We start from the raw sequence: 26,866 nt of genomic DNA, 5'->3' as shown, positions 1-26,866 counted from the left end.
GTCCGGTCCCCCCCAGGAGGTGCTGGTGCTGCCGGCCGCGGACGGGACCCACAGGGGCGGACACAGGGCTGTGCGGCTGATGGAGGGGCCGCCCCAGACCAGCTCCAGGACCACAGGGCACCCCGAGCCTGGGCAGACCCTTGGGCTCCCCCTTCCCGCCCAGCTGGCCGCTGCCTGGATGGGGTGCAGGCAGAGCCCCCCGCCCCCCGCCATGACGGACGAGGGGCGGCAGGGGCTGGGAAGGTCCCCGTGGCCAGGGTGCTGGGCCGCCCGGCTGCGCCGAGCTAGACCAGCTCCGCGCGGGTTCTCAGGCGCCACCCAAGCAGCTCTCCAGCCCGCTGCTCCGCCCGGAGCCCCCGCGGGCTCTGCAGGCCCCCACCCACCCCACGGCCCGCCCCCAGGACGCCGGCGGCAGCAGCAGGACGGTCACCGGCCCCTTACTCCCGCCCGTCTGCCCAGGCCCCTCTCCAGCCCTCGCCCGCCCAGGCCCCGGCTCTGCAGGCCCCTGCCCACGTCCGGGCAGCGAGGGCGGGAGGGACGGCGGGCCTTCCTGCCCGGGGGCGGGGAGCAGCAGGAAGCCAGCTTGCAGCACGGGGGCAGCTGAGGAGGCCGGCGGGGCTTGGAGCCTGGGAGTGGGGTGCTCTTACCCCTGGGGGCCCCCTGGGCAGGCACAGGGGAGGGGGGACAGGCCGAAAGCCAGAGGCCCTGGAGGAGTCGCTCCACAAGCGATGTGTGGGGGGTAGGAAGGCAGCCCACCCCCTGCAGGGGCACGGGGCTACCCCCACCCCACCGCAGGGGCACGGGGCTCCCCAGAGGGTAAGAGCATGTCCACACCTGCTGCGGTCTTGGCCGCCCTGTCCAGGGCCTGCTCACACACGCACACACACTCATCCTGTGCACACGCATGCTCACACACACATTGTGAACACGGCACACACTCTACAGTAGTGTATGGCACACTCTCCTACACACACACTCACACGTGCACACACTCGTGTCATGTGTGCACTAATGTCACATGCATGCACACCTCACAGGCACATGCAGCAGCACCGGGCCCCCCCTCCTCCAGCACAGGCCCAGCCACAGGGCTCCCCCCCAAACCCGGCACACAGCCACCCCGGGCCACCCCGGGCCACCCCGGGCCCAGGCCACACGCAGTGACACACGCTGGGGCCCAGCCACAGGCCTCCCCCCCAAACCTGGCACACAGCCACCCCGGGCCACCCCGGGCCCAGGCCACACGCAGTGACACACGCTGGGGCACAGCCACAGGCCTCCCCCCCAAACCTGGCACACAGCCACCCCGGGCCACCCCGGGCCCAGGCCACACGCAGTGACACACGCTGGGGCACAGCCACAGGGCGCCCCCCCCAAACCCGGCACACAGCCACCCTGGGCCACCCCGGGCCACCCCGGGCCCAGGCCACACGCAGTGACACACGCTGGGGCACAGCCACAGGGCGCCCCCCCCAAACCCGGCACACAGCCACCCTGGGCCACCCCGGGCCACCCCGGGCCCAGGCCACACGCCTGGCCCTGCACAGCGAAAGCGGGAGAGGAACAGGGGGACGCCGCCCTGGAGGCCGCCAGCGCTCCTGCCCTCTCCCGCTCCTGTGCCGGCTCCTGTCCCACGCGCACTCGGGAGCCATTGGCAGGGGTGCCCTGTGGGCGTCTAGGCGGGTGGGGTGGCTCGGGGTGGCCACGAAGCAAGCATCAGGCCTGGGCGGGGCGGGGCCGGGCCTGAGGGTCCAGGGGTCTGAGAAGGTGGGTGCTCCCCTGGCCTCCGGTCTCACTGGGGGGCCCTGGTGCTGCCCCGCTGAGGGCCAGCCCCCACCCCGGCACCGCTGGTGGGATCAGGTGCTGGGCGAGCGAGGTCCGAGGGGGACATGCAAGGCTGCGGCCGGTGGGGCCCAGGCAGACCGCCAGCCGCTCCCCGGGAGGGCTGTGCCCAGGCCGTGGGGGCCCTGGGGGTCCCGGGGCGCCCCCACGCCTAGATGACGGCACTCTTCTCCTCCTGCGCCAGGGGGCGGGCGCCCGGCCGGGCCAGCAGCAGCTCCTTCTCGCGCACCAGGCTGTCCAGCAGGTCCTCCTGGCGGTAGTTGTGGTAGACCTTGACGAAGGCCAGCACGGTGATGGCCAGCCAGGCCAGCCACGAGGCCCAGAGGCCGAACTGCAGGGTGGAGGCAGCGTCAGGGCCGGCCCCACCGCCGGCACCCCCAGCCCCGGGAGAGGACGGCCCGCTGGGAGGGGCCAGGAACAACTTGGGGTGAGGACAGGGACAAGCTGGGGGGGGGGGGGCGGGGGAGCCTTTTGGTCCTTCCTCACGACCATCAGGCTCTAGCCCCACGCGGGACGGGCGCTGTGGGAGCCCCCTCACACCTGCCCCACCTGGCGGGCCCCTCAGGCGGGAGGGCCGGCAGCCCATCCCCTCTTGGCAAAGAACCTCCGACCTCCGACATCCAGACCCCCAGTCCCCACCCCCGAGAGAGTCCTCAGATCAGCCCTTGGCCGCCGCCCTGCTCGGTCGGCCTGGGTCCGAAGGGGATGCAGATGCTGGGAGCCCTGCTTGGAGCTGGAAGGAGCCGCCCACTCTGGCGCCCCTCATCAGGGTCATCAGTGCCCTTCGCTGGGACAGGTGCTATCCCTGCCCCCCCCCATGTCCCAGACGCCTCTGCTCCAGCACGTGAGGTCCCAGCACCACCATGGCTCAGGTGGGCAGGGCAGGCCTCCCCTTCTGCCTGGAAGCCCCGCCTACCCAGAAGCCCCGCCCACCCGAAGCCCTGCTCACTCAGAAGCCCCGCCCACCATAAGTCCCGCCCGTCTAGAGGCCCCCGCCCACTTGTCTGTAAGTTCCGCCCATCTGGAAGCCCCGCCTACCCAGAAGCCCCACCCACCAGAATCCCCGCCCACCCAGAAGTTCTGCCCACCTAGAGGCCCACCTCCCTTGCGGCCCTGCCTGCCTGTCTGGAAGCTCCGCCCACCTGGAAGCCCTGTCTGTGGGGAGCCCTGCCTGCCTGGAAGCCCCGCCTACCTGGAGGCCCCGCCTACCTGGAGAGCCCGCCTTCCATCATTAGCTCCACCCACCCAGAGGCCCTGTGGAGGAGCCCTGCCCACCCGGAAGCCCCGCCTACTTGGAAGGCCCGCCCACCTGGGCAATGGCAAACTGGTCATAGAAGGCAGAGTTGTCCACGTTCAGCTCCAGGTCGATGTCCTGGAGTTCCTCGCAGCTGCAATGGCACCACAGAGGGACAGTGACCGCCAGCCCCAAGCCCGAAGGCAGCCTCAGGGCACCCAGGGCCCTCACCCTCTCTGCAGCAGGACCTGAGGCCCGCCCCGCCTGGCCCTGGATGGTGGGCAACACCGCCAGCCTCCGCGGTGGGAGACCACCCCGGCCCACTGCCTGCAAACACGGGGCCCAGCAGGGCCAGCCTCAGGCCTGCGTGACGTCACCCACCCGCTGGGGGGCAGGCTGGGCCGCGGGGCCTCGGAGCCCGAGTGAGCGAGGTGTCAGGACCCGAGGCGGAGCATGAAGCCAGAGGAGGCCAGAGGCCCGGGCTCACCCTGGGGGTGGGGGAAGGGCTGGGACTGGTGTTTGTGAGGGGAGAGCGCCCCGGTGACCACACCGAGGCCTTCGCCGGCTGCTCGGACACCCCATCGGTCAGTCACCCCCGCATGCCGGCAGATGAGGCCTCGGGGAGCTCTGAGCCGCCCCAGGGGGCCCAGCTCCGAGTGACCTGCAGCTCCCCCCGGGAAGGGGCATGGACCCCGGCCGGTCCTGAGGGGGGCACGGGGAGCCGCGGGGCGCGGGCGGGCGGCGGGCACCTGCGTGGCACCGAGCCCTTCTCGGTGACCGCGTCGCACCACATGGTGAAGCCCACGCTCACGATGGTGCTGGCGATGAAGACCAGGAAGACGGTGAAGGCGCTGACCAGCAGGTTCAGGAAGGCGTAGAGGAAGGAGCTGTGAGAGAGACAGGAGGGGTCACTGCACCCCCGTCCCGCCACCGCCACGGGCGGCCACCCCTCCCGCAGGCTCCCAGCGGGGCCCAGCGGGTGCAGGGCCACTCCCGCCCTCAGCAACAGGCCCCGGTGCTGGCCCGGCGCCATCCTGCCCGCCCAGCGGCCCCAGTGGTCACCCTCTGCAGAAGGCAGGGCCCGCACACCGGTGCCGGGAGCCCACCCCCTTCCAGCCGTGGCCCGCGTGGCCCCGGTGCGGCCGGGGGACCTCGAGGGGGCCTCCCCAGGGCCCTGCTCGGCCGTCTCCCCTGAAGCCTGGAGGCTTGGCCGCGCCCAGGTGGGCGGCAGACCAGGAGGCAGGGCCCTGGACGGTCTCGCTCAGAGCGTGGCACTGCCCGAGGGACAAGGGCCCCCCGGGGACCCCTCCAAGCACGGCCTCCGCCCCAGGATGTGGTCCCGGGCCCGCCGGCGCCGCACACACAGGGTTAACGCCGTCTTTCTCCGGAGCCTCCGGGTGCCGGCCTGGATGTGCCGTCTCCATGGTGACGCAGCCCGGGAAGCCCTGGGAGGCCGCGCGGGCAGATGGGTCGTTTTAACCCGGCGCTCCCCAGCCGTCAATCACGGACCACCGCCACCTGGGCGCTCCCGGGCTCCGCTCAGCAAACGGCCCGGCCCCTGGCCGGCCCCTCGGCCCGTGCATCTGCCCCGGAGCAGCGCAGAGCCAGACCCACACCGGGTTCCTCCAGCCAGAGCCGGGGCACCCCGTGCAGACGCTGCCCCCAGTCCTGGGCGCGGCGGGCAGGCCCCCCTCTGACAGACACCCCTCCAGGAGGTGGCGGCTGGCACCCTGGACACCACCTGCCCCCCAGCTCGGGACCTGGCTGGGGCCCCGCCTTGGCCCAGAGGGCAGGCTGTGCCCGGGTCTCGGGTCCCGGGGTGTCCGTCAGGCTGACCCTGAGCACAGGCCTCTGGGACCGGAGTGTGGTGGCAGCGGTGCTGGGTGGGGCAGACACGCCGGCCGCCGACGGCCCCGAGAGCCGTGCCCGTCCATGAGCTCACTGAGGGCCCCTCCGGCCGCCCGGCCACCCCGCACTCCCTGCTGGCTGGCTCCTGCCGCCCAGTCAAGCGTAGCTGAAGCAGCCCCGGGCAGACGGCTTCTCTGTTGGACCGGCTTGCCTGTGGCTGGACGAAGCCGGCCCCCTTCCCAGCACCCAGGGCTTGAGCGCACAGCCAGCCTGGAGGCTCGGCCCCAGCCGGCTGGTGAGTCCGGCGACGCCGGGCCGGTGCGAGCCGGGAGCAGCAGGTCTGCCGCAGGCCGCTCTGCCGCCCCCTCGGCAGACTAACGCGGTGATCCCGGGCGCTCAGCCCTGTGCTGGGCCCGGAGCACACGGGATGGCAGCACGCCCACCGGGCCGCCCGCCCAGGCCCCTCAGAGGGCAGCCGCAGCCTGGACCGGAGAGCCCCGACGGGCCCACATCCGAGCTAAGCGGGGAGCTGGCACGTGGCACTGCCACACGGCTCCCTGCCTGCCGACGGGACCGCGTGGGCGATGGGGGCGGGGCGGGCGGCCGCACGGCCACGTGGCCTCGGACAGCTCCTGGTGGCGAGGAGGACGCTGCACAGCTGTCTCTGGAGGAGAGGGCGGCCGGCCTTGGCCACGCTCGAGGCCTGGACAGAGGTCACTGCAGTACAGGAGAGCCCCCAGGACTGACACAAAGGGACGGAAGACCGAAATGTTCCTCCCCACCCCCATCCCGGAGGGCGGATGAGCACAGGCCCCCCTTTCCGTCTCCATCATGGGGTGGGGATGGCGGCTGCACAGAGCCAACCAGCCCCTTTCTACACGGTGACAAGGACGGCCCAGCGGCAGCTCAGTGGGTGGGCATCGACCTATGACCCAGGAGGTCACAGTTCATTCCCATCAGGGCACAGGCCCGGATTGCAGGCTCGATCGCCAGTGTGGGGCGTGCAGGAGGCAGCCGATTCATGATTCTCTTCATCACTGATGTTTCTGTCTCTCCCCTCCCTTCCTCTGACAGCAATAAAAACATGGTTTAAAAAGAAGAAGAAATATTTTTTAAAAAGATGGCAAAGGACGGGCTGCTGCTCTGGATCCCCCAGGATTGCTGCCGGTTTGTGTGAGGAGGGCGGCCCCCATGACCCCGACTCCTGTCCGGGGGCTCCTGGCTCCCGCCTGCCCCGCCCCGGCCGGTGCTGGCCCTGAGCCCCTTGCTCCGAACCCCTCTCTCCGAGCCACACGCCGGCACCCGAGAGCGGCTGTGTCCTCGCCAGCTGGACCCTAAACGCCTCAAGGCCATTGTCTTATGGGGTCACCTGGAAGGATGGGCAGGCGCCGAGGGCCAGATAGGCCCCCACACGGCCTGTGCCCACCACCCTCAGCTTCAGACTGAAGGGGCCTCAACCCACCCACCCTGCTGAGGTGCCGTCCCCCCCGGCCCCACCTCAGGGGGGCACCGCCTGGGCCTGGCAGTGAGGTTGCCCCGGGCAGGGCCCCCTCTGGGACTGGCCTGGGCTCACCCTGGGCCGAGCCCAGCCCCACAGCCCCCGAGGCCTCCCAGGCTGACGTGTGACTCCCGCACACCCCACGCCCAGAGCCTCCGTGTCCAGGGCTGGACCGTGTCCCCAACAACACGTGTCCCGCCCTCGCCTGCACCTGCGGATGTGACCTTATTAGGAATAGGGTCCTATGGTGGTCATTAACTAACGGTCTCCCTGGGTTTGGGGGGCTCTGAGCCTGTGAGGGGCGTCGCTGTGAGGCAGAGACCGAGGCCGTGCGCAGACAGACCCGGGGCGGGGGGAGCAGCCCCAGGCTGAGGACCGGCCCTGACCCTGACTGTGGACTTCCCGCCTCAGGACTCCTCCATCCAGGCCGCCCCGGGAACCAGACAGGGGCTGTGGGTTCCCCCTCCTCCAGCTGTGCCCCAGCCCAGGTGAGCTGCATCCGCCTGATTCCGCAGAGTGTCCGCAGGAGGTGGGGAGGAAGCCGGAGGCGGGGAGGAAGAGAGGCTGGAGGTGGGGAGGGGGAGGCTGGAACAGGTGGGGAGGAGGCTGGAGGAAGTGAGAAGGAGGCTGGAGGAAGTGAGAAGGAGGCTGGAGGTGGGGAGGGGGAGGCTGGAGGTGGGGAGGAGGAGACTGGAGGTGGGGAGGGGGAGGCTGGAGGTGGAGAGGGGGAGGCTGGAACAGGTGAGGAGGAGGCTGGAGGAAGTGAGAAGGAGGCTGGAGGTGGGGAGGGGGAGGCTGGAGGTGGGGAGGAGGAGACTGGAGGAGGGGAGGGGGAGGCTGGAGGTGGGGAGGGGGAGGCTGGAACAGGTGAGGAGGAGGCTGGAGGAAGTGAGAAGGAGGCTGGAGGTGGGGAGGGGGAGGCTGGAGGTGGGGAGGAGGAGACTGGAGGTGGGGAGGGGGAGGCTGGAGGTGGGGAGGGGGAGGCTGGAGGTGGGGAGGAGGAGACTGGAGGTGGGGAGGGGGAGGCTGGAGGTGGGGAGGGGGAGGCTGGAACAGGTGAGGAGGAGGCTGGAGGAAGTGAGAAGGAGGCTGGAGGTGGGGAGGGGGAGGCTGGAGGTGGGGAGGGGGAGGCTGGAGGTGGGGAGGGGGAGGCTGGAACAGGTGAGGAGGAGGCTGGAGGAAGTGAGAAGGAGGCTGGAGGTGGGGAGGAGGAGACTGGAGGTGGGGAGGGGGAGGCTGGAGGTGGGGAGGGGGAGGCTGGAACAGGTGAGGAGGAGGCTGGAGGAAGTGAGAAGGAGGCTGGAGGTGGGGAGGGGGAGGCTGGAGGTGGGGAGGAGGAGAGGCTGGAGGTGGGGAGGGGGAGGCTGGAGGTGGGGAGGGGGAGGCTGGAACAGGTGGGGAGGAGGCTGGAGGAAGTGAGAAGGAGGCTGGAGGTGGGGAGGGGGAGGCTGGAGGTGGGGAGGGGGAGGCTGGAACAGGTGGGGAGGAGGCTGGAGGAAGTGAGAAGGAGGCTGGAGGTGGGGAGGGGAGGCTGGAGGTGGGGAGGGGGAGGCTGGAACAGGTGGGGAGGAGGCTGGAGGAAGTGAGAAGGAGGCTGGAGGTGGGGAGGGGGAGGCTGGAACAGGTGAGGAGGAGGCTGGAGGAAGTGAGAAGGAGGCTGGAGGTGGGGAGGGGAGGCTGGAGGTGGGGAGGGGGAGGCTGAAACAGGTGGGGAGGAGGCTGGAGGAAGTGAGAAGGAGGCTGGTGGTGGGGAGGGGGAGGCTGGAGGTGGGGGGAAGGAGGGGCTAGAGATGGGCTGGAAGGGGCCTGGAGGTGGGGAGGCAGGGGTGCTGGTGGGGACAAAGCAGGGCCCTCGCATCCCCAGCCAAGGCCTCCAGGGGTTCCCTCCAGAGCCCCTCCCGCCAGCAGCCTCCCCAGGCAAAGGGGTTGAGGGGAGGGCTCCCAAACCCACAAGTCCCTTAGGGTCAGGCCTGGCCCAGAGCGCAGGCCCTGGGGCGTGGCGCTGTCCGCGGTGCTGACCCAGCGCGGAGGCCCGGGTCAGGGCGGGAAGGCGGTGCTACACCTACAGCCGGGGAGGGGGGAGGGGGCGGGGGCGGGGGCGGGGGCAAAGGCCCGGAAGCAGCAGGTGGGCACTTTTGGGGAGGGCCGCACTGGCTTCCTAGGAGGACTATGAGCGTCGCGGCCCTGGGCTGTGCGTGTGGACAAAGGGCAGGCAGTGTGCGCCGGAGTGCGGGGGGCCCGCGCTGACGCGGTCGCCTCCGGGCGCCGGGGAGGAGAGCCCCGGGGCGCCGGGGGCACGGAGGGGCGCGCGGACTGGGGGGGCCGCCCGGAGCAGGGCCGCCGGCCCCCGCTTACCCCTCGTGGCCCTTGCAGAGGAAGAAGAGCGCGCGCCAGGCCAGCGCGGCGGCCAGCAGCAGCGAGAGGAGGCAGGCGAGCAGGCCGAAGCGGCAGGCGGCGGGCGGGCCCCACTCCTGCACCGTGAAGCGCTCGCGCGCCTGCAGCGTGAGGTTGGCGCTGAGCCACAGGCCCTCGGCGAAGAGCAGGCAGCGGCCGCGGAAGTCGTGGCGGTTCTCCCACAGCGGCACCAGCGCCACGAGGCTGCACAGGAAGGCCAGCAGGTAGCAGGCGCCCTGCGCCAGGAGCAGCCGGTCCAGCGCCATGGCGAGGCGCGGCGGCCTGGGGAGCCGCGGGCCCGGAGCGGGGAGCCGCGGGCCGGGAGCGGGGAGCCGGGGGCCGGGAGCGGGGAGCCGGGGGCCGGAGCGGGGAGCCGGGGGCCGGGAGCGGGGAGCCGGGGGCCGGATGGGGGGCCCGGAGCCGGGAGCGGGGAGCCGCGGGCCGGGAGCGGGGAGCCGGGGGCCGGATGGGGGGCCCGGAGCCGGGAGCGGGGAGCCGCGGGCCGGGAGCGGGGAGCCGGGGGCCGGGAGCGGGGGCCCGGAGCCGGGAGCGGGGGGCCGGGGGCCGGGGGCGGGGGGCCGGGGGCCGGGAGCGGGGGGCCCGGAGCCGGGAGCGGGGAGCCGGGGGCCGGGAGCGGGGGGCCCGGAGCCGGGAGCGGGGAGCCGGGGGCCGGGAGCGGGGAGCCGGGGGCCGGGATGGGGGAGCCGGGGGCCGGGAGCGGGGAGCCGGGGGCCGGGAGCGGGGGGCCCGGAGCCGGGAGCGGGGGGCCCGGAGCCGGGAGCGGGGAGCCGGGGGCCGGATGGGGGAGCCGGGGGCCGGGAGCGGGGAGCCGGGAGCCGGGAGCGGGGGGCCCGGAGCCGGGAGCGGGGAGGCGGGAGCCGGGAGCCGGCGGCCGGGCGCGCGGGAGGCTGCGCAGTGGCGGCGCCGCCGGGTCCTGCGCGCCCCGCCCGGGACGCGTGCGCAGCGGCGGAGCGCGGGCCGCGCCTGCGGTCAGCACCGCGGACAGCGTCCGGGCGGGAGAGCTGCCCCAGGACAGGGTGCCTGCAGGCCCACAGGGGTGCTGAGCAGAGCTGCCCAGAGGGCATGTTGGCAGGTTGGCCATCACACCCCTCAGAGGCCCCAGGGCCGCCGTGCGGCCTCGCCTCCCCGCCTCCCCTCTGCTGCTCTGCGTCCCCAGCTCCGCACCCACGAAGGAAGGCATGGCTCCATGGCTGAGCGTCCACTTATGAGCCAGGAGGTCAGGGCCCAGGCCCAGAGGTGCAGAAACCAAATGATCCACGATTCTCATCATTGATATTTTTCTCTCTCTCACTCTCCCTTCCCCTCTGAAAGCAATAAAAATATATTTAAAAGAAAGAAGAAAGAAAAAGAAAGAAAGAGAACGCTGGGAGAGAGATGTTTGGGGGCAGGGGCTATACAGGGCTAGGGTTAGGGTTAGGGTTAGGGTTAGGGCTAGGGTTAGGGTTAGGGTTAGGGTTAGGGGTTAGGGGTTAGGGTTAGGGTTAGGGTTAGGGTTAGGGGCTGTGCAGGTGCCTCGGTGCCTGTGGGAGTGGGGTTTGCATCCTGGCTGGTGTGATGGCATGATTCTCTGTGGGAGCCCTGGAGTGAGAAGGACTGGGCCTGCCCTGACCAGTATGCTCAGCGGATAGAGCATCGCCCTGTGGACGGAAGGGTCCCTGGCTCAGTTCCAGTCAAGGGCACGTACCTGGGTTGCAGGCTCCACCCCGGCCTGGGCCCTTACGAGGCCTGTGCAGGAGGCAGCCCATCGATGTGTTTGTCTCGCACAGAAGTTTCTCTCTTTAAAAATCAGTGGGAAAACATCCTCGGCTGAGTGTTCTCGAGAGAGAGGAGGAGGGGGTAGGGGACAGAGCAGGGAGCTGGGATTGGGGCCGGGTTCAGAGGTCGTCCACGGAGACCCAGTGTGAGGCCTGGGCGTGCACAGGCGGGGGGGGAGCGGGTTCGAGCTCTTTGTGCTCCTGCGTCACCAGCCCTCGGCAGGGACATCTGTCCCGCCGCCTGACACGCGCGTGGCCAGCGCCTCGGCACTCAGCCTCCGAGGCGGGCCTGCGGGCGCATTCGTTAACGGGACTAACGCTCTCCTGCTTCCCGTTCAGGCGGAGCCACGCCGAGCCGTCCCCAGGGCCCGGAGAGACACGGCCGAGCGGTTGGGCCGCGTCAGCACTCTGGGGCCGCCGTGAAGCGGTTCCTGCTTTATTGCCCGCCCAGCATATGCTCCGTGTTAGATCAGGGACACGCAGCTGTGCGGAGTCAAAGGCAGAGTCTCCTCATCCCACTCCACCCCGCCCCCTCCGGGGCCACTGAGCGGTGGCTCCGACCTCTCCACACACGTGCACACACCCACCGCTTACACATGCTTCACACTTACACACACGTGCGCACACCCGCTGTTTACACACATGCTTCACGCTTACACACACATGCACACACTGCTTACACACACATACACACACCGCTTACACATGCTTCACACTTACACACACGTGCACACACCCACCGTTTACACACGCTTCACGCTTACACACATGCACACACACTGCTTACACATGCTTCACGCCACACAGGTGGTGCCTTTTATTCAATAACATATCACGGGCCGAAGCCGGTTTGGCTCAGTGGATAGAGCGTCGGCCTGCAGACTGGTAGGTCCTGGGTTCGATTCCGGTCAAGGGCATGTACCTTGGTTGCGGGCACATCCCCAGTGGGGGGTGTGCAGGAGGCAGCTGATCGATGATTCTCTCTCATCGATGTTTCTAACTCTCTATCTCTCTCCCTTCCTCTCTGTAAAAAATCAATAAGATATATTTTTTTAAAAAATAAAAAAATACAACACCTCACGGGCATTGCCATCCCTGCCTGCGTCCACCTCGGTCCTGTTGTCCTCAGTGGCTGCCCAGCAGCCTCCCCAGCCTCTCTGAGCGGGTGTGTGGTCTCTCGGCATTCGCTATGCCCATGCTCCCGAGTGAACCTCCTGTACGGCCAGCCCCGTGGTGGGCAAACTCCTAGTCCAGAGCCAAACATCAACAGCACAACGGTGGAAACTCCTTTGGAGAGCCACATGTTTTAAACTTAAACTTCTTTTGACGCCACTTCCTCAAAAGAGACTCGCCCGGGCCGTGGTATTTTGTGGAAGAGCCGCACTCCAGGGGCCAAAGAGCCGCATGTGGCTCGCGAGCCGCGGTTTGCCGACCATGGGGCTGTGCTCGGGCGCTGGGGCCGGCATTCCTTCCGAGAGAACATCTTAGGAGGGAAATAGCGGGGTCACAGGGCAGCGAATTCAAGGTTAACAGAGACCCGGGCACCAAACTGGCACCCAAAGGAGTTGTGCGAGCCCAGCGGCCGGCGTGGCCCTGTGGCTAAGCGTGGCTCCGTGGCTGAGCGTGGCCCCCATGGCCTGTGTGGCTCCGTGGCCGGCGTGGCCCTGTGGCTAAGCGTGGCTCCGTGGCTGCGTGTGGCCCCATGGCCTGTGTGGCTCCGTGGCCGGCGTGGCCCTGTGGCTGAGCGTGGCCCTAGGAACCAGGAGGTCGAGGTTCAATTCCCCGTCAGAGCACAGGCCTGGGTTTCGGGCTCCATCCCAGTAGGGGGCGTGCAGGAGGCAGCCGATCGATGTGTGATTGGGCGGCCTCCCAGGGTCAGTGGCCGGCGGCCTGCCATACCAGACTAAGAAATGGAAGAAGAAATGGTTGCTGGGAAAGTACACATGGCGACTGGGCCGCCTGGGAGGAGATGCTAATTGCTTTCTGCAAACAATGTGCATGCAAACCCACACCCTGGGGCTGCACTGGCTCCTGTCCCTCCTTCCCTCCATCTCTGAGAGGAGCCAGCCCCGCCTCCCGCCCCCTGAGGGTGGGGGCCCCCTCTGCCAGGCGCTCCCAGGGAGCCACAGGGAGCCAGCGTGCCCTGTGTCCTGCCTTCCTCGCACCCGCCCCGCAGCCCCTGCCCCGCAGCTGCAGCCCCATCGCACACGCGGCCGCCCGCCCGCCCGCCGCCCGGCCGGAACCTCGGCCCGCGCTCCCGGGACAGCAGGAAGGGCCGCAGTCGGAAGAAGAGCCCAGTCCAGCAAGATGAGCGGCTGCAGAACATCGGTTGGGTGCAGCCTTGGAGCCTGAGGAGGTGTGACGACCACTCGCCAAGAAACGGGCAGCAAATCCCCGTCAGCGCCAGCCGCGAGGCGCCGTGGGCCAGCGTCGTCCTGGCGCCAGGGTCTGGTTCCAGGTCAGGCGCCTCCCCAGGTGGTGGGCTCCGGCCCCATCAGCTGTGTTCGGACGGCCACGCATCCATGTTTCACTCCCACGTCGATGTCTCTCTCTCTCTCCCCGCCTCTTCCTTCCTTCCTCTCTGAAATCAGCAAGGCCTGGCCTCGGGGGAGGATGTTTTCATGTGAGGCCCCTAAGCCCGGGGTCAGCAAACCGAGGCTCTCCAGCCACATGCGGCTCTTTGGCCCCTTGAGTGTGGCTCTTCCACAAACTACCTATCTTGAAGAAGTGGTGTTAGAAGAAGTTTAAGTTTAAAAAATGTGGCTCTCCAAAGAAATCTCAATCGTTGTGCTGTTGCTGTTTGGCTCTGTGGACTGATGAGTTTGCCGACCAATGTTTCAGGCCTTCATTTAATAAATTTTCATTTGTATTAGCTGTACCGCCCTCAGCACGGCCATGGGTTAGCCTGAGGGGGGCAGGGCGGCCAGTGAAGGATTGAGAAAAGACGGAGGAGAGGATACAGCTGGGTCTGGGTGGGCCGTCTGTCTGTCTGTCTGACAGAGCTCTGTCTGTCTCTCTGACAGAGACAGTGCCACGGCCTGCAGGCCGAGTCTTCATTTACAGCAGATCCCGCTGGGAGAGGTGGGGCGTGGTCACAGCGTCCTCTGGGCTTCGAATCCACTCCACCACACGCACCGGATCCAGCTTGGTTTACTGCGCGCCTCCCGCAGCCCACGTCATGCAGCCTCGCGGGCCCACAGGTCCGGGCCATATGGTCAAGCTCACGACCACAGCCTCTGGCTGTCGCTGTGCTGGGACTGCCCTCTCCTTAGCCCCAGGCTGGAACCTGCCCACAGCTGCTCCCCACGGGCGTCCACCTGGGAACCTGGAGGAGCCCCCTGCGCCCGCCCGCCCAGGGCCCCTGCGGCCCAGCGCGGCCCCGGTGCTCAGCACCACGGCAGGGAAGCAGGCCGGAGCCCCAGTGCCTCGGGCACACCCCCTCCCCGGCACCCAGCCCCCGCAGGACGGAGCCCCAACACAGCCACAGCTCTCCGGGCCCCACACAGGCCACGGCAAGCGGACCACACCGGAGGGAGCACGATGTGGGGGTCCCCGGACGCCCACGGGGACCTCCAGCCGCTCCCACAGCCGCTGCACACGACCCTGGAGCCCATAGCCCGGCCCCACACCTCCACCAGGTGCCCTCCTGGGCCCTCCACCCGCCCGGCTGCCCCCTCCTGGGGTGCAGGGGGCTCCCCAGGACGGCTGCTCGGTCCACCTGCACCCAGGGAAGGGGACTGCGGCCAAGGTCACAGCCCGGCGAGGGCCGCCCACTGCCCTTCCCGCCCGCCCGCCCGCCCGCACAGAGCGCCCGGACTCGGAGTGTCCGGCCCACGCGGCTCTGAGCCACGCCATGGCTTTCCGGCCAAGTGAGCATTGTGCACACGGAGCCCCAGAGCGGGAGTGATTGGGGGGGAGCTCCCCGCTGACCCCCATTCCTGCCCCCGCAGACCAGCAATTTGCAGGTTCAGCAGAGATGGGCCTCATCACTTTCATATGCAAATCAGGAGAAACCTTTTGCATCTCATTTAAATTCCTGAATAATTAACCAGCTCCCCCCCCCCCCAGTTCTCAGCAGACCCTGGGAGTGGCGGCCCTGGCGGGTTCTGCCTCCTCACCCGCCGCCTGGTCTGACCCGCTACATGGAAAATGTGACCGGAGCCCTGACCGGTGTGGCTCAGTGGATAGAGCGTCGGCCTGCGGACTGAAAGGTCCCGGGTTCGATTCCGGTCAAGGGCATGTGCCTTGGCTGTGGGCACATCCCCAGTGGGGGGTGTGCAAGAGGCAGCTGATTGATGTTTCTCTCTGATCCATGTTTCTAACTCTATCCCTCTCCCTTCCTCTCTGTAAAAAACCAATAAAATATATTTTTAAAAAGAAAGGAACGCGAGGCCGGATCCTCCGGCTGGAACGGGTGCGCCTGACCAGCTCACCCACAGGAACAACCGCCTGACCCTGTGCCAGCAACAGCCGCCGGGGCGTGACCCTGACCAGGGCGGCCGGAGCCGGGAGGGGGTGCGCAGAGCCCAGGGGGGGGGCGGGGGCGGGGGGGGGGCGGGACTCAGGGGCCAGGCTGCGGGACCCAGGCCGCCCGCCCGCCCGCCCGCCCGCCCGCAGGCGTTCTCGGTTCGCTCCGGATCCTGTCCTCACCCCCAAGGCCCCAGGCGGTGAGGGAACTCGCCAGCCCCTCGCCACACACGGTCGGGAACGGGGCCTGGTTGTCTAAGAGGCAGAGGGAGGGCCCAGCGCGCCAGGAAGCCACGCCAGGAAGCCACGGCCACCACAGAGAGAACGACAGGGGCCAGTGCGGGCCACGGGGCTGCGGGCTGGCCACGGGGGCTGGGGAGGGCGGCTGCCGGGCTGGGAGGCGGGGACTGAGGGGGGGGGCCGGACCCCGACTTTACACTCGGTGAAGAGCGGGCCCGAAGGAGTGAAGGCGGGGACGCACAGGGAACTGTGAGCCCGGGCCAGTGTGTCCAGTGGTTAGACCTCTGGCCCAGGCACCAAAGAACCAAGGACACATACCTGGTGGCAGGGTCAACCCCGTCCCCAGGCGGGGCCCTGCAGGAAGCAGTTAACCCCTCTCTCTTTCTCTCTCTCTCTTCCTTTCCCCTCCCTTCCTCCCTCCCCCCCCTCTCAGTATCCCTGGGGAGAGTGTCCTCGGTTGAGGAATCACAAAACACAAAGAGGAAGTGTGGACGGAGAGAGGGACCGGCCTGTGTAGGGAAGTGGGCAGCATGAAGGCTGGCGGGTCCTGGGGGAGAGGAGGGAGGGGAGGGGGGGAGGCGTGCTGGGTGGACAGGCTGACCCAGCCGGGCACCGAGCCCGCCGGTTACCGCCTCCACACGGGCACCCAGAACCCCATGAAAGAGTCCCGGCTGGTGTGGCCCAGTGGGCAGAGCGTGGGCCTGAGGACCGAAGGGTCCCAGTTCGGTTCCCGTCAAGGGCAGGCACCTCGTTGCAGGCTGGATCCCTGGCCCTGGTCGGGATGCATGCATAGGCAGCAGGTTGATGTGTCTGACTCTCTCTGTCTCCCTCTCCTTTCTACTCACTCACAAAATTAATAAATTAAATGTTTTCTTTAAAAACATGAAAGAAAGCGTGGGACAGCGTGGAGGCGCCCCTGAGACTGTGTCCGGGTCGGCAGTGACGGCCAGCGCCTGGCTGAACAGGCAGCCCTGGCCTCTTTACCCCCCACCTCCCCCCATCCACCCCTCCCCCCTCCCCTTCTCCCCACCCCTGCCCGCCGCAGCCACCGCGGAGTGTGTGACGGGGTCTCAGAGGACACCCGCACCTGCAGAGGCGGGGCAGGGGGGCTTTGCGGGGCCGAGACGGTCAGCGGGCCACCCGGAGGGCCTGGCTCAGGGCGGGCACCGGCCAGGGGCTCAGGGCGGGCACCGGCCAGGGGCTCAGGGCGGGCACCGGCCAGGGGCTCAGGGCGGGCACCAGCCAGGCCTCCCTGGGGACCCCCTCCCCCCAGCTCCGGCCTCACTCAGGGCTGTGAGGGGGGAGGTGGTCTCCGTCCATGAATGTTTAATTGGGAATTAATATTCATGAGGCTCCGGAGGCCGGGCTGCGGCTCATAAATATTCACAGGACGCGCTCCCCACCCGCCATTAACGCTTGTTTGTGCATCATCCATTATTCACTGCGCCCGGGGAGGGGGGAGGGGGGAGCGGGGAGGGCCTGGGGGCCGGGGGAGGGGGGCAGGGAGGGGGCAGGGAGGGGCCTGGGCTGTTCCACCGCCGGCCACCTCTCCGCAGACTGCGCTCTGACCACCCAGGCCGGTCCCTTGCGAGCACCCACACTCACACCCGCACCCACACCCGCCACCCAACCACGCACCCCGCCACCCCACCAGCCATACCCCCCACCACCCACCACCCACCACCCACACCCCACCCACACCCACACCCACCACCCACCACCCACCACCACACCCACCACCCACACCACACCCACACCCACACCCACACCCACACCCACACCCACACCCACCACCCACACCACCACCCACACTCACCACCACCACCCACCACCCACACCCACCACCCACACCCACCACCCACACCCGCCACCCACACCCATAACCCACACACCCACCACCCACACCCACCACCCACCACCCACCACCCACCCACCACCCACACCCCACACACCACACCCACACACCACACCCACCACCCACACCCACCACCCACACCCACCACCCACCACCCACACCCACACCCACACCCACCACCCACACCCACCACCCACACCCACACCCACACCCACACCCACCACCCACACCACCACCCCACACACACACCCACACCCACCACCCACACCCACACCCACACCCACACCCACACCCACAACCCACACCCACCACCCACACCCACACCCACCACCCACACCCCACCCACACCACACCCACACACCCACCACCCACCACCCACACCCACACCACCACACCACACCACACCACACCCACACCCCAACCCACCCACACCACACACCCCCCACACCCACACCCACACCCACACTCACCACCCACACTCACCACCCACACCCACCACCCACACCCACACCCACCACCCACACTCACCACCCACACCCATACTCACCACCCACACCCACCACTCACACCCACCACCCACACCCACCACCCACACCCACACCCACCACCCCTCACCCACCCACCCACATCCCACACCCACACCACCACCCAACACCCACACCCACACCCCACACACCCCACCCACCACCCACACCACACCACACCCACACACCCACACCCACACGCACACCCCACACCCACACCCCACCCACACCCCACACCCACACCCACCACCCACACACCCACACCCACACCCACCCCACCCACCACCCACACCCACACCCACACCCACACCCACCACCCACACCCACACCCACACCCACACCCACCACCCCCCCCCACCCCCCACCCCCACACCCACCACCCACCCCCACACCCCCCACCCACCACTCCCACCCCCCACCCACACCCCCCACCCACACCCACCACCCACACCACCCACCTCACACCAACCACCCGCCACCCACCAACGCACTCACCAAACCACCACGCACCACCCACCACCCAACAACCCACACCCACACCCACCACCCACACCCACACCCCACACCCCACCCCCCACACCCACCACCCACACTCACCACCCACACCCACCACCCACACCCACACCCACCACCCACATCCACCACTCACACCCACCACCCACACCCACCACCCACACCCGCCACCCGCCACCCACACTCACCACCCACAACCACCACCCACACCCACCACCCACACCCACACCCACCACCCACACCCACACCCACCACCCACACCCACCACCCACACCCACACCCACACCCACCACCCACACCCACCACCCACACTCACCACCCACAACCACCACTCACACCCACCACCCACACCCACACCCACACCCACACCCCGCACCCACCCCCACACCCACACCCACACCCACACCCCACACCCACCACCCACACCCCCAGAAACCCATCACCACTACCCCCCCCAGAAACCCAGCTTGCAGCCGTGTGCCCAGCCCCCTGCGGGCTGCTGCCGCCTCCCCCAGGAAGCCCTCCGGCCTCCTCCCCCGCTGGCTGAGCCCCTCTCTATCCGCCAGGTGGGCGCCCCCAGGACCCAGTTTGCAGGGAGAATCCCAGACCCCAGCCCTGCAGCCCGCACGCCTGCCCGGGCCTGGGCGGCTGGTGGAGCGCGCGCGCCCTCGCGTGGCCAGTGCGGGGACGGCATGGCTCCCGCAGAGGGTGCTGGGCGGAGGGGAGGGGCGGGGTTGGTGGGAGGTGAAGGGACGGAGCGGGAATGGATGAGTGAACAGCCGGCCGGCAGCGGCTGGGTCAGAGAATCGGCCCAACACGCCCAGGAGGCAGGCAGGTCCCACCCCGGTCAGGGCACAGACACGCACCCACCAGTGATGCGCAAGCGATGGAGGAACAAATCAATTTCTGTCTGTCTGTCTGTCTGTCTGTCTGTCTCTCTCTCTCTCTCTCTCCAGCTACTATCTCCATCTCTATCTCTCCCTCTAAAAATATCAACAAAAATACAAAAATATAAAAAATAAAAAACAGCCCTAACCGGTGTGGTTCAATGGATAGAACGTCGGCCTGCGGACTAAAGAGTCCTGGGTTCGATTCCAGTCAAGGGCATGTATCTTGGTTGCGGGCACATCCCCTGTGGGAGGTGTGCAGGAGGCAGCTGATAGATGTTTCTCTCTCATCAATGTTTCTAACTGTCTATCCCTCTCTCTTCCTTTCTGTAAAAAATCAATAAAATAAATTTTTAAAACACACACACACACACACACACGCACACATGTACACTCACGCACACACGCACACACACACGGATGCACACACACACACACACATGGACGCACACACTCACACACACACACACACACGGACGCGCACACACACACACGGAGGCACACGCACACACACACAAGGACAGCGGTGTGCAGGAGCCGGAGGGAGGGGGAGCTGCAGCTGGGGCCCTGGGTGGGGCGGTGAGGGCTCTGTGCAGTGAGCACACGGTGTGTTATTGAGTTGTACCCCGAAACCTGTATGGATTTGTGGTCTGCTGTCACCCCGACACATTCAACCACACAGTAAGCCGGGACAGTAAACTGCCCTCCTCGCTGCCCTGCCTGAAGGACCGGCACCCACATCCACAAGTAAAGCAAATTCAAGGAAGAGGGGCCGGCCCAGCCCGCGTGGCTCCGTGGCTGAGTGTCGCCCTGGGAGTTCAGAGGTCACAGCTCCATCCCCGTCAGGGCACAGGCCCGGGTTACAGGCAGGATCCCCGGGGGGGGGGGGGGGCGTGCAGGAGGCAGCCGGTCCGTGATCCCCTCTCATCATGGATGTTTCCATCTCTCCCTCCCCTTCCTCTCTGAAACAATAGAAACATACACTGAGTGTCAGATTATTAGATCTCTGATCACGTAATAACCTGGCCTGTGTGTGTGTGTGTGTGCGTGTGTGTGTGTGTGAGAGAGAGGCCTGGTGCATGAATTCGTGCATGGGTGGGGCCCCACCAGCCTGGCCAGGGGGAGGGGACATGGGCGGTTGATTGGCCTGCCTGCTGGTCGAACTCTTGGTCTAGGGGACAATTTGCATATTAGCCTTTTATTTTATAGGATACACACTGAGTGGCCAGATTATTATGCGCACAGAGGTCATCATCTGGCCACTCCGTGTATAATTTTTAAAGTTCACACGTAAAATTAGTCACCACAAGTACCCAGCCTGCCATCCGTCCCAGCTCACAGCTGCCTGCGGCCGAGGTGCCCTGTCCCCCGGCCAGGGCTGCAGGAGTGGCCTGACTTCCCCCGAGGACGCTGCCCCATCTGCAAGACTCACAGGACACGGCCCACACGGACACACACACACGGCCCACGTGGCCCCTCCCCGGGACCCTCCCCACAGCCACGGCCTGGGGGAGAGGGAGAGACACAGGCAGCCCGCACTCAGCACCAGCGCCATCGAGTCCAAAGTCGGGCCCCACGGGGTTTGGGGCCACGATGAAGAATGAAGAAGTCCCGATGATCATTCAGGGACCCCAGCTCTGGGGGGCGGGGGAGCAGCCCCTTTCACATCCCCGGTGGTTCAGGGTTCCGGTTCAGGGTTCGGGTTCTGGAGAAGGCCACACGCAAAATGAAGAGAGACTAAAAAAGAATGAATTTGGGAAATAGGGGGCCAGGTGGGAGTCCACCTTGAGGGGGAGGACTACCCCTGCTCTGGCTTTGGTATCCCTTTTATTAAGGTTATGAGATGCACCCGTATCCTTTAGGCAGGAAACTCCAATAATAGACAATCAGCAAGCATTTACATACCAATGTCTCAACTAAACAATGAGTGATTAGCTGCCACCATTCAGAGCAATTCAGATTGACCAGCCTTCCGGATGGATTCCCTTTTTACCTCCCTCTCAGCGATGATGATCGGTTTCCCTTTTTACCTCCCTCTCAGCGATGATGATCGGTTTCCGGCTGGCGGGCATCTGGGCCTTCCTGCTTCCTGGTCTCCACTCCTCTCACCCCTCCCGAGGCTGGCGATGGTTTTTGCCGGGAACCAATCCCAGCGTGGAACAATTACAAGAATTTCACCAAACGGTTGGCGAAGCTTGGGGGCTCCACAGGGTTGAGTCGCATGGAGTTCGCCCGTTGGAAGGGCTGAGTGGCACTTCCCCCAAACCTGAATAGAATATCGTTTGCTGCCAGCAGCTCAGGGCAGAGGTCGCCAAACCCATCCGTCCACGGAGCCAAACACCCAACAGGACACCGATTGAAATTTCTTCGGAGAGCCACATTCTTTAAACTTAAACTTCTTCTAACACCAGTGCTTCAAAACAGACTCGCCCAGGCCGAGGTATTTTGTGGGAGAGCCACACACTCCAGGGGCCACCTATTTCCCAATCTGACAATCTCTGTAAACCCTTTGATTCCTTACCCTTTGTTTTTGAATATATTTTATTGATTTTTTACAGAGAGAAAGAGAGAGGGATAGAGAGTTAGAAATTTTTATGAGAGAATCATCGTTCAGCTGCCTCTTGCGCACCCCCTACTGGGGATGTGCCCACAACCAAGGTACATGCCCTTGACCGGAATCGAACCCGGGACCTTTCTGTCCGCAGGCCGACGCTCTATCCACTGAGCCAAACTAGTTTCGGCTGATTCCTTATCCTTTGAAGTGTATTATCTCCACCTTGCCTGGGGACACATTGTGTTAACAAAAAGCACGGGGTCCTGAGACGAGGTGAGTCTTGAGCTCCTTCAGCTGAATGCCTTTCAAAATTACCTCTTGTCCTTGGACTCCTTCATGATCTAGGCGCCGCCCTTTCTCCAGAGCCCTGAGCCCTCGTGAGGCGGGCAGGAGCCCGGCGGGCTGTGCGCCCCGACATCCGGAAGGAGAAGGCCCCGCACGGTCTTGTGGGAGATTAAATGTAGGAATAGGTGCTGGGCCGGCAGGGACCACGCGGAGGCCACCGGGCCGTCCCACAGGGCCGCCGGGCGCACCGCGGCCCCGAGCCTCCCTCTCGGAACAGACGGAGGAGCGCTGGCCGCCGGCGCTGCCTCAGCGCCCAGCCTCACCGCCCGCTCGGCGGGGCACTGGGCGGCAGCGCGGGGCCGCGGGAAAGGGGGGAACAGGCCGGACGCCTCCCCGCCACGAGGGAGCAGGCGTGGAGGACGGCGTCCCCGCCACGCCGACCGGAGTCCCCGCCGGCTCTGAGCGGGTCGGCAGGCAGGTCCCCGCACGGCCGCCCCGACGGCCGGCCTTCGCCACGGACAGCCTGAGCTCTGAGCGCCAGCGGCTGGGCAGCCAGCGGGCCTCCGACCCGTCCGGCCCCTACGGCCGGCTGTGCCCACCCACGGAGGGTCCGGGCCACGGCACATCCGTGTTCGGAAGACCGCCGGGCTCCGCACGGAGAGCTCACGCAGACGGCGTGTCAGCACCGTCACCGGGCGGCCGGCCACACCGTCTGCTGGTGAGAGAGGACAGGACGCACCTACGGGCGCTCGTGAGTCTGATGGTGAGGGCACTGCGTGTCAGTGAGACAGCAGCTCACACACACACACACACACAACATACACTCACACGCACAAAACACACACAGACACACACACAAAACATACATACACGCACACGCACACACACAAAACACACACACTCACATACACGCACATGCACAAAACACACTCACACACAGACACACAAAACACACGCACACGCACAAAACACACTCACACACAGACACACACAACACACTCACACACGCATACGCACAACACACAACATACACTCACATACACGCACATGCACAAAACACACACACACAAAACACACACATACACGCACACGCACAACACACACACAGAGACACACACAAAACACACACACACAAAACACTCACACGCACACGCACAAAACACTCACACACAGACACACACAAAACACACTCACACACAGACACACACACACACAACACACTCACACACGCACACGCACAAAACACACTCACACACACACAAAACACTCACACACAGACACACACAAAACACACTCACACAGACGCACACAACACACTCACACACGCACACGCACAAAACACACTCACACACACACAAAACACACTCACACACACAACACACACACACAAACACACACAAAACACACACATACGCACACAAAACACAATCACATACACACACACAAAACACACTCACACATGCACAAAACACTCACACACACAAAACACTCACAAACACACACAAAACACACTCACACACAGACACACTCACAAAACACACACACACACGCACAAAACACACACAGACACACACAAAACACACTCACATACACGCACAAAACACACTCACACACACACAAAACACACACACAGACACACACAAAACACACTCACACACGCCCACGCACAAAACACACTCACACACACACAAAAAACACACAGACACACACAAAACACACACTCACGCACAAAACACACACAGACACAGACACACACAAAACACACTCACATACACACATGCACAAAACACACTCACACATAGACACAGAAAGACACACACAAAACACTCACACACTCACAAAACACACTCACACACAGACACACACACATTCACACAAAAAAAACACTCACTCATACACACACCACACACACTCACACAGACACACACTCACACACACCATACACACACTCACTCATATACACACACCACACACACACTCGCACACACAACACACGGGCTCCCTGATTAGGGACCGCAGGTCAGCTAAGACAAAGGAGGTGATGCCGTCTCCCGCCACCAGAGGGCGCGCCTCGCCCCGAAATGGACCGGCCCAGCTGCCCGGGAGCTCCCTGCGCCGCTGACCGGCTGGCCTGGGGCGGGGTGTCTGTGCGGGTGGGACCCTGAGCAGGTGGGATCCCCAGCCCGCCCCGCCCACTTCACACAATCACACACACAGACACACACGGAGAGGCAGGAAAGGGAAGCCAGGCTGGCAGAGGAGTCCCGGGGTGAAGGGGCCGTGCCCCCCGGTCCCCCTTTGAACTCTGCAAAGCCCATGCCCCACCCGGCCCCCAGCTTGGACCTGGGATGGCCCCGGGAGCAGGGGGAGGGGAGAGGGCCTCTGGGCGATCCGGGCGCAGCCGCCCCTCCACCCGCCGATGGCACCGAGGAGCAGGCCGGGCTGGGCACCGGCGGGCGGGTGGCAGCGAAGGAGCAGTTTTCAGTGGCCACCAGAGGCTCAGCCGATGCAGCGACCAGCGCCGGCCGCGGTCTGGTGCCCACACACCTGCTCGCCATCCCGCCGTGGCCGACGCCCATGTCCCACGACCCCCTGGTGGTCAGCGCACATCACAGTGACCGGTTGTCCGGTTGCTCCAGTTGTTCTGCCGTTCGGTCTATTTGCACATTAGCCCGTTATAACATAGGAGTATTATACAGGATAACTGTAGCTAGCCCCCAGTGTCCTGTTTCCCCAGTGGAAGGCTCTGGTGAGGGGGACAAGGCCGAGGAGTTGGTGCTGGGCGGGGTGGGTCTCCCGGCCCCCTGGGAAGCCAGCCCTTAGGAGGGAGGCAGCCAGCCCTTCTACCTGCCAAGGCGGGAGGGCGGGGCCGAGGGCAAGGTCCCCAGGGCACTCGCCCCTGGGGGTGTGGCCTGGGCCCGGGGCGTGGTTCCTGTGGCTCCCCGGCCTCCTGCCTGCCCAGTGCCGTGTCTGATCGGATCGGCCATTTCTCCAGAGCCCGGGAGTCCGGCTGGCAGCTGGAGGCTCGGCTTCTGACTGTTCCGCATTCCTCACCCGCAGACACAGGCAGCATCGTAGCTAGCGGCCTGGCCCGAGGCCATGGTCAAGGCGCCTGGGCGCATGCCTGAGCTGCAGGCTCGATCCCCAGACGTGCCCGGGCCTGTGCCAGACGCCCACTCAATGTCTCTCACATCGACGGTCCTCCCTCCCTCCCTCCCCGCTCCTTCCCTCTCTCCCTCCCTCCCCGGCTCTGTGTCGGCGAAAAGGTGCCCTCAGGGAGAGCCAGCAGCCCGTCACCCACGTCACCCACGCAGCTCACCCTCCCCGCACCGCCCACCGCTCGCCCGGTGCCTTTTCCGCCTGGTTTCCTGGCTCACCTGGCTCACCTGGCTCACCTGGGAGGCTCTGCGGAGCCTGCGATGTCCCGATTTCACCTCGGCGGGCGGCGGAGGGAGACGGGGCAGGCTCCGCATGAGCCACAAGGCCCCCGAGACGCGTGTCCCGAAGGCGTGTTGAAACGTGATTTGCGCAACGAGCGAGATAAGAGCTGACCTCCAACCGGCCACCCAGCCCGGGAGCACCCTCCTCCCCTCCTCCGGGGGCCTGCTCGGACCCGGAGCCGCCCCGCCTCCCGCCCTTCCCCCGCAGCCCGGCCCCCGCTCTCACACAGCTCGCCCCTCCTGCCCGGCCGGGAGCTCAGTGGTCAGAGCGCCGGCCTCAGGGAAGGCCGGCTCCACTCCCGGGCCCAGGCCCCGGCACACGCGGGCGGCGCCTGTCTCTCTCCGTCCCCCTCCCCTTCCTCTCTCCCTAAACATCACGGAAAGCACTGTCCTCCGTGAGGGTGAACACAGCAACGCTCCCTTCTTCCTCCCCAAAGCCTGTGCTAAAGAGCCGTGAGCTGGGGGGGGGGTCCGTCCACACCTCCCTCCCCCAGCCCGCCAGGTGGCGGGGCCGCAGGTCCCCGGGCGCTGGCCCCGCATTGAGGGGCTCCGGGACGCCCCAGCGGCTTCCCGGCCCCCTGCTCGTCCGAGATCACAGCTCTGCCGGCCACGTGGGCCTCCTGCCCGGGCACCCGGCCCGTCTGAGGGGTACCCGGCCGGTCTGGGGGACACAGGGCCGGTCTGGGGGACATGCAGCCGATCTGAGGGACACACAGCCGATCTGGGGGACACCCAGCAGGTCTGGGGGGCACAGGGCAGGTCTGGGGGACACACGGCAGGTCTGGGGGACAATGGGCCAGTCTGGGGGGCACACAGCCGGTCTGGGGGACATGCAGCCGATCTGAGGGACACACAGTCGATCTGGGAGGCACCCGGAAGGTCTGGGGGGCACAGGGCAGGTCTGGGGGGCACAGGGTAGGTCTGGGGGACACAGGGCAGGTCTGGGGGACACAGGGTCGGTCTGGGGGGCACAGGCAGGTCTGGGGGTGCTGGCGGGGGGCTGGGGGGGCTTTGCTGTCTTGGAGGCTTTGTTGCTGGGAGGAGGTTTGGGTAGGCTCAGTCCTGGGCCACGCCTGCCACGCCCTCATTGTGTGTTTATTTTTATTCCCTTTAGATCCCGCCCCCAAGATGTTCTACTGATGTGTGGAGGGAGGGGGAGAGGGGGAGACGGAGAGGGAGGGGGAGAGGGGGAGCCGGGGAGAAACACCCTCCTGAGCCACACCCAGGGCCAGAGGCAGAGTTTTAATAACTCAGAGCCACAGGGACCTTCTGCTCCGAGCCTGGACAGGAAGGCAGCGAGGCAGCCGTGACCAGCTCCTGTTTGGGCAAAACTAGGGGAACCACCGACAGCCCGCGCCCAGGGCACCCTGTGTCTGTGTGAAGCTGATAGTTACACACACACACACACACACACACACACACCCCGCCCGCGGGCCAGGAATGTGGGGCGGGAGAGGGGAGGGGGAGAGGAGGGGGAGGAGGGGGAGGAGGGGAAGGGGAGGATGGGAGG

General features: G+C 66.3%; 1 protein-coding gene across 2 annotated transcripts; it reads right to left on the bottom strand.

Moving 5' to 3' along the window:
- Positions 1 to 1,627: 1,627 nt before the first annotated feature.
- On the bottom strand, positions 1,628 to 9,159 carry TMEM179 (transmembrane protein 179). 2 transcript variants are annotated; one of them, XM_036432476.2, is made up of 4 exons: positions 8,778 to 9,156; positions 3,826 to 3,963; positions 3,152 to 3,230; positions 1,955 to 2,173 (listed from the first exon to the last, which is right to left on the bottom strand). In XM_036432476.2, the coding sequence occupies exons 1-4, from the start codon at positions 9,080 to 9,082 to the stop codon at positions 1,994 to 1,996; spliced, it is 702 nt and encodes a 233-aa protein (XP_036288369.1). In that variant the 5' UTR covers positions 9,083 to 9,156; the 3' UTR covers positions 1,955 to 1,993. The 2 variants fall into 2 exon arrangements, with proteins under 2 accessions (XP_045435603.1, XP_036288369.1); XM_045579647.1 differs by lacking the exon at positions 3,152 to 3,230 and having other exon boundaries at positions 1,628 to 2,173; positions 8,778 to 9,159.
- Positions 9,160 to 26,866: the final 17,707 nt, after the last annotated feature.

This window comes from Pipistrellus kuhlii, unplaced genomic scaffold (assembly GCF_014108245.1).
Source record: "Pipistrellus kuhlii isolate mPipKuh1 unplaced genomic scaffold, mPipKuh1.p scaffold_m20_p_110, whole genome shotgun sequence".
NCBI lineage: Eukaryota > Metazoa > Chordata > Mammalia > Chiroptera > Vespertilionidae > Pipistrellus > Pipistrellus kuhlii.
The sequence above is the reverse complement of the archived record's forward strand: the minus strand, read 5'-3'. Positions and strand labels throughout refer to the sequence as shown.